General features: G+C 48.0%; 1 protein-coding gene across 1 annotated transcript in view; it reads left to right on the top strand.

Moving 5' to 3' along the window:
* Positions 1-2: 2 nt before the first annotated feature.
* Positions 3-8,330, top strand: part of Ccdc105 (coiled-coil domain containing 105) — a gene marked incomplete at its 5' end in the record, with an annotated part of 8,953 nt that continues 625 nt past the window's right edge. Inside the window, 6 exons of the mRNA XM_010640139.2 lie at positions 3-134; positions 1,919-2,023; positions 6,558-6,756; positions 7,371-7,537; positions 7,641-7,736; positions 7,822-7,935. Coding sequence (XP_010638441.1) covers positions 3-134; positions 1,919-2,023; positions 6,558-6,756; positions 7,371-7,537; positions 7,641-7,736; positions 7,822-7,935 — 813 coding nt within the window. The remainder of the gene's footprint in view (positions 135-1,918; positions 2,024-6,557; positions 6,757-7,370; positions 7,538-7,640; positions 7,737-7,821; positions 7,936-8,330) is intronic.

The following is an 8,330-nucleotide window of genomic DNA, read 5'->3' as shown; positions in this document are numbered from 1 at the left end:
AAATCAACGCGCAGCTGCGGCTGCTGCAGCGCCAGCGCGAGGCGACCGACCGCAGGCTCAGCGACGTGCGTAAGGGCCTGCTCATCAACGGGCAGAGTGTCAAGCTGCGGGGCTACCGGCCCGAACCCGAAAAGGTGGGGGGCCTTCCCATCCCCACACCTAACTGCAAAACCTGGAGGTTTCAAGAGAGCTGGGGGTGTAGCTCGTGGTAGCTTTAGCACGCACAGGGCCCTGGATGTGATCGCAACACCGCCAAAAAAAAAAAAAAAAAAAAAACAACAGCCGGGCATGATGGTGCACGCCTGTAATTGCAGGAGTCTGAGGTAGGTGGGTCCCTGCAAGTTCAAAGCCATCCTGGGCCTGAACTGCATAGCGAGATCCTGTCTGGGAAAAACAAAAAAACAAAAACTAAAGGCTCAGGTGTTCAGCCCAAGAAAAACTTTCCCCATAGAGAGAACACCTCCCACACCCCAACTCCAGTCACTACAGGTACAAGATGAAGACATACACCCCAGGATGAGATATCTACACCCCCAAGTCCCAAAAAGTGAGACCACCCCCCAAAAGGGATGAGATTTACATTTCCTCTAAGAGAGGGACACTAATTCCAATCCTGACCTCCCCCCCAGCCAAGGAGAGAGTGGACCCCTGACTCAAAAGAAAATCTTCCCAAAGAGAATGTATTTCTATGCAATGCAGTACTGTTTAGCCATAATCAAAGATACATATTTGAGTCACTGGTAGCAAAAATGGATGTACCTTGAGACCTTAATATTAAGTGAAATAAATCCCAGAAGTTTAACTATTGCATGTTTCTCTTATATGAGAAACCCAAACTATAAATAATTTAAAGAGCAAAATTAAAGTGAGGTAATAGGAAACGGGGATATACACCTGTGGCAAATAGGAAGGGGACGAAGAGATGGAGGGAGGGTGAAGAAAGAGAGGGACAGGAAAAAGAATTGAGTTGTGTAGTGTACATGTTCCAGCTCCTCCTGATGAATGTGATCATTACATACTGAAATGTGTACAAATAAAATTTTTTAAGTTAAAGGTCTCTCCAAAGAGTAAAATCCATAATCTCTGCCAAGCCACAGCACAAAATCACCTACTCAGCTCTCAGGCCTAAAGGATGAGAACTTTTCCTAGATGTCCCAATACCAGGGAGGAACCAACCCCCACCCCAGCCTCTAGCTGTGCAGAGCGAATGAAACTCCCCTGAAAATGTAAGATAAAACTAAAGATCCCAGCCTCAGAAAGTGAGAACCCCTCTCCAGACTCTGTCTAGGAAGAAGAAAGTCCTGGGTCCAGAGTGAGACCAGACTCCTGGCCCCTTCTCCCAAGGTTTAAGCATCCAGCCATGGAGAAAGGGTGAGACCCCTCCCTAGTCCCAGCCCTGGTAAATCTCCCCCGAAATAAAATGTCAGACCCCACCCTAAAAGATAAGAAACCTCCAAGCTTCCCTTTAGGGAAATGAGACCTTGCTTGCAAGGCGAGATTTCTGCCTCCAGCGCCCATATCTAAAAAATATGACCCCAAAGGGCAAATCTTCTCCATATGATGAGACCTCGTGTAGCTAGGGAGAGTGATAAGACCATCACTCAGGAGGGGCACCCATTTTAAGAAGTGATGACCCTGCCCCAAGCTCAGTCACCTCGATCCCAGCCCACTGGTCTCCTATCTGTAAAGGGGAGAGATCCCCAGTCTCAAACTCCAGAAAATAAAATTCCATGAAGTGAGAACCCCTAAAGGGATCAAATCTTACCAGGCAGTGAGATCCCCGAAGTGTAAGCTCCCCCAACCAACTTCATCCTCCCAGCCCATAGTTTATGAAGTTGGCAAGCCCTCTTGTACCCTAGAAGGATAAATCCCCCTTTGGGCCACTCTCCCTGAACACAGGTCTCTCCTTGTTTCCTAGGTCCCTGACAAAGCTGACAGTATGCTTACATGGGAGAAGGAGGAGCTGAGATCCATGAAGAGGAAAATGGAGAAAGATATGGAAAAATCAGAGACCCTGCTCAAGGTAAGTACTATCTGGGGCCAAGTCATGGGGGCTGGAGAAGGTCACTAGATGCATAGTGGACAAACTGCTCCGACCTTGGTGACAACAGCAAGTTCCTCAACCCAAACTGACCTGACGGTTCAATGACATTCCCATTTTGCAAAGCAGAGAACCTGAGGTACTGAGACATGGAGTTGGACCTCAGGATAAAAATGAGCACCAACTTGGGTAACACTGAACTCCTTAAAACTCTCTCCTGTGAAATAGAAACTTTAATCCTTTCTTTAGAGTTGGGAACACTGAGGCTCAGAGAGAAGTGATCTCACCTGAGGCCTGGAGCCAGCTGGTGGCAGGGCTGTGGTTCCACCCCATGTGTCTTTGAAGACACTTGAGCTTTTCACCCTCTACATGAACTCTTTCTTCTCTCACTGCATCCTTGGGAACCAGTTAGGGTTAGTTGGTAACATAACTGTGTGCTTTTGACTCATCCACATGACAGATATTAACCCAGTACCCTGCTGTCCCAGACACTGTGCTCGGCATTGGTGACAAAGTGAAAACAAACCAGATCTGATCTTGCCCTGGCAGAAGTCACAGTCAAGAGGTATCAAAGAGGGGACAGGCAGACATTTAGCGAGAGTGCAGGTGTAAGATGGATGCCTCTCATGGTGCTGAACTTCAGGGCACATTCCCTAATCACCATCACACCCCTTAAACTCTGGGGATTCCTGAAAAAGCCCTCCCAGCCAATCTGAAATGGACAACGAGAAAGATCATGAGGGTGGGCACAGGACGAAAGGCTCCAAAGAGAGAAAGGAAAATAGGAAGATGAGGAAAAACTGATACAAACAGAAACAGACATCCACTGGAGCTGGACTGGGTGTCAATGGAGAAAAATGTTCACTGTTAAGCTTCCTTGTTTCAACTTAAATTCATGAACTCAAGTCACAAAGTGGCACTCAAAACTTTCCTACGGGTCTCTGTATGTCTCTAGGCTTGTTGTCCTGCTGTGCAAGTTACTTCCTGTGTTAGTCAGCTTTCCATTGCTGTGACAAAATATTTGAGATAATCTAGTAGGAGGAAAGGTTCATTCTGGCTCATCGTTGTAGAAGTTTGAGTCCATGGTCCACTGGATCTGTTTATTTGGGCCTGTGGTAAGGCAGGAACATCACAGTGAGGAGCATGTGGCTCACCTCATGCTGACCAGGAAGCAAAGAGAGAGAGAGAGGAAGAGCCTGGGATCACACTCTCCCCTCCAAGGCCACACCCCCAATGACCTCACTTCCTCCCACAAGACCAAACCTCCTAAAGGGGACCAAGCCTTTAACGTGAGCTTATGAGGGACAGTCCAGGTCCAAACTCTAACTCTTCTCTTTCTTCAAACCTCTCCAACTTCTCATTCCTTCCTCAACGTATACTGACCCCAGTGCATGGAAACACAAAAGGGACTTCTTTCATTTTTTCCTCTGTCCGTCTTATACAGACAGCCCTCTGTACCCATGGGTACCACATGCGGACTCAGTCAACATCAGGTGTAAAACGTGGGGGAAATTGTGTCTGTAATGAGTAGGCACTTTTTGCTGGATTCAATCCCCAGCATGGCAAACAAAACTGGGGAGTTATCCTTTAATGGGTGAAGATGTTTGGGATGATGTAAAAGTTCTGGAAATGGACAGTGGTGATGGCTGCCCAGTATTGGGAACATATTTAATGTTGTTGATCTGTATACTTGAAAGGGTGACAATGGCTAGTTTTATGTTGCATCTGTTTTATAATTTTAAGGAGCCCACCTCTCTTGATCCTATGCTCCCCTCTGAGTGAATCCCCATTTCTCCGACCCACTTGCTAGCCAATCTTGTCTGCATCTGCTGCACCCTCCTTCGGCCAGGAACTGACCACCCCAGCCCCATTTCCTGAGCACTGAATCTCCCTCAGCAGGCACACTGCCCAGCACACGATAGAGACTTGATGAATCTTTGAATTAATGAATGATTTTGTAAAGCCATTTTGTTAACCAAATGGATGAATCCCAAACATAATGTATTCAGAGAAAGAAGCTGGATGAGTATTTACTGCATCAGGCATGTAATCCCAGCCATTCTGGGCTGAGGCAGGAGGATTGCAAGTTGGAAGCCAGCCTACACAATGTAGGGAGATTCTGTCTCAAAGTACAAAAAGGTCCAGGATTATATATAGTTCAGTGATAGAAAGCCCCTAAGCGCAATGGTCAGTATCCCTTCCCACCCCCCCAAAAAATATTTACTGTATGATTCCATTTGTGTAAAGTTCTAAATTCAGCAAGCTTTTTCTTTTCTTTTCTTTCTTTCTTTCTTTTGGTTGTTTGAGGTTTTTGTTTGTTTGTTTGTTTTGTTTTGTTTTTGTGGTAAGGGGGATCGAACTCAGAACCTTCTGCATGTGAGCCAGGTGCGGTGCCACTGAGCTAAATCCCCAGCCCAGCAAGCTTTTTATTAAAGGGCCAGATGGTAAACATTTTCCGCCTTGTGTGCTTCACATTCTCCAGCATAACAATTCGGTGCAGCCACTGACCACGCACGTAAGAATGGACATAAGCTGTGGCCTTGTAAAATCTTATTTACAAACCCAGAACACCCGTCAGTAGGCTGGAATTTACCAACTCCTTAAAGAAAAGGCAGGACTTCGATTCATAATCACTAGATCTTGGAAGCAGCTTACAGGTCCATGAGCACATTTGAGACAAATAAAACATGGTTTATATACGCAGTGGGAGGCCACTCTGCTGTAAGAAAGGATGAGTTTGAGTCATTCATAGGGAAATGGATGCCCCTGACACCATTATGCTAAGTGAAATAAACTAGACACAGAAGGCTAAATATGGCACGGTTTCTCTCTTATGAGAAGCCCAATATATAAATAAATTAAAGAGCACAATGAAAGATGGACTACAAGAAGCAGGGAGATGGACTTCGCAGAGGTGGGAAGGGGATCTGGGGATGAGGGGAGACCAAGGGGAAGTAAAAAGGACCAAGATACAATGCATGTATGCACAGCTTCTCCACCATGAATGTATTTATTATGTATCACAAACATATATTCATATTAAAAAAGGGAAGAAAAAATAAAAGTCGGCTTAGCGAGAGGAGAGGTGAAAGGGTCACCAGGGAGATGTTGTGGTTATGGGAAGGATCTGCGGAGCATCTTGACAGGAGGGAGCAGGCGTTTGTGTCAGTGTGGACCTGTGCAGAATGACTTCTGTTTTGATGAAGTTGGGCCTCCAAGTAACAGTGAGCCCAACTTTGCCAAAGCCTATGTAGCTTTTTTGTTTTTTTTTTCTTTTGTTTCTTTTTGTTTGGTTTGATTTAGCTTTGACTTACTGAGGATTGAACTTAGGTGCCTCATACTGAGTTACATATCCCCCGTTAGATTCTGAGACAGTCTTCCTAAGTCACTAAATTGCCCACCAGGCTGCATATGAAATTGTAATCCTCCTGCATCAGCCTCCCAGAGTGCAGGGATTATAGGTATGTATTCAACACACTCAGCTCCTGTGTGGTTTTTGAATGTGGAACTCCTTTATACTCCCCCATGGGGCTGGGGATAGAACTCAGTAGTAGAGCACTTGTATAATATCGCAAGGCCCTGAGCTCCATCCCTAGCACGGCATCCCCAGTATCATCATTATCATTATTATCATGTTGTTGTTGTTTTCTTGTTGTTGTGCACTTTTAATATATACAATTTTTGTCAGTTATACTTTGGTAAAGCTAGGCAACAAGTAAATGGAAAAGCACAGACTTTTAAATGTTCTCTACTCAAAAAAAAAATGTACGTATGATAATGAAAGCATTCATTAGCTTATGTAATGATTCTACAGTGTATGCAAATATCAAAAACATTATATTGTGCCCCTACAAATATATATACTGTCATTGCCTGCCAATTAAAATGAAAAATGAGAAATAAATAAAAAGGACCTTGAAAGATGCAGTAATATGAGCCAAGAGGGAAAAAATCTTTCTTATGAAATAGAGATTTGTCATTTTTTAAAAGAAGAGATTTCATAACGGGGCACCTGTAATCCCAGCACTCAGGGGGCTGAGGCGGGAGGATCATCCCAAGTTCAAGGCTACCCTCAGCTACTGGTGAGTTCAAGGCAGCCTGGTCTACACAGCAAGACCCTTTCTCAAAAATAAAAATAATAAAAATAGTTATAGTGAGGAAGAGGAAAAAGGAGAAGAGGGATATCATGAAAGAAAAGTATTTCTCTGGAAATTTGGGCAAATAAATTAAATAAGGAAATATTTTCATAGATGTCAACCCCTTTAAAATATCAACAGTGAGAATGGGAGGAAAGGCTGGGAGTGTAGCTCAGTGGTGGAACAACGGCTTAACATGTGTAGGACCCTGCGCTCAATCCCCAGCACTTGCAAAAGGAAAGAACCTGAGCGGATCCCTTTATAGGTAGAAATGTTTGGCAGCCTTTAAGCCTCCCAGCACCCAGCCCCCATAGAGAAATCACCTTCCTCTGCCTGCCTCAGCCTCCCAGTCATTCTGGCCTCCCTGCCTCGGCCCCCAGAGCCTGGCCTCCTGCCGTGACACGCTGGGCTTCTACTGTAAAGAAAGGCTGCAGGCTGTGGAACTCATGAACCAGCCGCTTGACAAGGTTCTGGAGCAGGCCGGCCGCCACTCCTGGGTGGACCTCTCCCGCATCCCCACCCCACGCACTCAGGGACAGAAGACACCTCCCCCTGACCCCGTGGGCACCTACACCCCAGGTAGGCCCACAGTAAGGAGTCTGAGAGAGTGGATGTCACTGGCTGTGAGTGCACCCTGTCACCCACATAGCTGCCCCCTCGCCCAGGGAATACCAAGCTCAGCTCTGGCCCCATTGTTCTCTTACTCCCTGGACAACCCCATCTCATACACAGGTGTCTTGGTTTGGTTTGGTTTGGTTTTTTAAGTTGATTTGTTTTGTTTTGATACTAGGGATAGAATCCAGAACCTTTGTGCTAAGCTACATCTTCAGCACCCCCACCCCACCCCTACACACACACACCTTTTTTACAATTTTGAGACAAGAGCTCCCTAAGGCACTAAATATCCCAGGTTGAGCTCAAACTTTCGATCCTCCTGCCTCAGCCTCCCACAGTGCTGGGATGACAGGTGTGCACCTCCAAGCTTGGCTTCATTCACAACCTCTGCTTCCTTTAAGGAAACCAGTCCAAGACGTAACTCCCCAGTGATAGCCTTGACTTTCTCCCGGTCCCTCCTCAAAGTTGCCTGTGGCCCAAGCCTGCCAGAGACTACCCAGGGAGGGAGATGCGGGAAGCCCGGGTCTGGGCTCGCCCTATGCCCCTATGCCAGTATGCGCGGTTCCGTGCGTTCCCAGAGTGCTCTGTGGCGCTGAACGAAGCCAAGAGGTTGTTGATGGAGTCCAAGGAAACCTTGGCAGAAATGGCCAGAAATGAGTCGGATGTCAGGGAGCAACAGCAGCAGATAAGCGACCGTGTGTGCGCCACGCTGGTGCAGAAGATACAGGAGACCTTGGAGCTGAAGGTGCGCGCGAAGGTGGCCGCGGCTGAGGATGGGAGGGGACCCGGGCTGGAGATGGGGGCCGACCGGGAGCTGGCACCACTTCCCTGTGCCCCCACACCCCTAGGAAAGAATGAACATGAGCTTAGGACTGATGAGGGGAACTATTCACCGGTGCACGAAATTCAACCAAGAGATGTACGTCACCCGCGGCCTCATCAAGGTCAGGGCAGGGAGACACAGTGTGGATGGGGCGCAGGAAATAGTGTGGCCCGGGCCTTACCAGTTGGCGCACCGCACTCCTCCAGGGTCCTCTGTCCGAAAGCCACCTGGAGACTCGAGAGAAACTGAACAGACCCCTGGTTCGCGTGTATCAGAGACACGTAGGCACTCAACTCCCTGAGGCCTCTCGCCTGGCACAGGTGCGGCTCCTCCTGGTCCCCTCCCCTTTGGCGCCTCCCGCCCGGTCTAGGTGCGGGCCCATCCTGGTCAGCCTGCTCCTCCAGCTTATCCCATCAGGTAAGACCCCCTCACCAAGTCAGCCCACAAGGAGACCCATCAATACCTCTGTGTCCTCAACACCCATCCGCCTCCCACACACGCACCTTCGTGGGGCCCCTCCTTCAGTGTGCCCTGAGGGGCTCCTCCAGGCACACCTGGCCCAGATGTTCCCCCAACCGAGGCCCACCCCGCCCCTCACACTCTCGGTGGATCCCCTCTCTCAGTCCGTCCAGGTGGGCGGGTTCTTTGTCTGGCAAATCTGGCCCCTCGTCTTTCCCTTCCAGCTCCAACACCCCAACCCCCCACCCCCCCCACC

The sequence above is a fragment of the Fukomys damarensis genome, unplaced genomic scaffold, assembly GCF_012274545.1.
Source record: "Fukomys damarensis isolate Sample0158 unplaced genomic scaffold, DMR_v1.0_HiC HiC_scaffold_37, whole genome shotgun sequence".
NCBI classification, from domain to species: Eukaryota; Metazoa; Chordata; class Mammalia; order Rodentia; family Bathyergidae; genus Fukomys; species Fukomys damarensis.
Note: the sequence above shows the minus strand (reverse complement) of the source record. Positions and strands in the feature narration are given on the sequence as shown.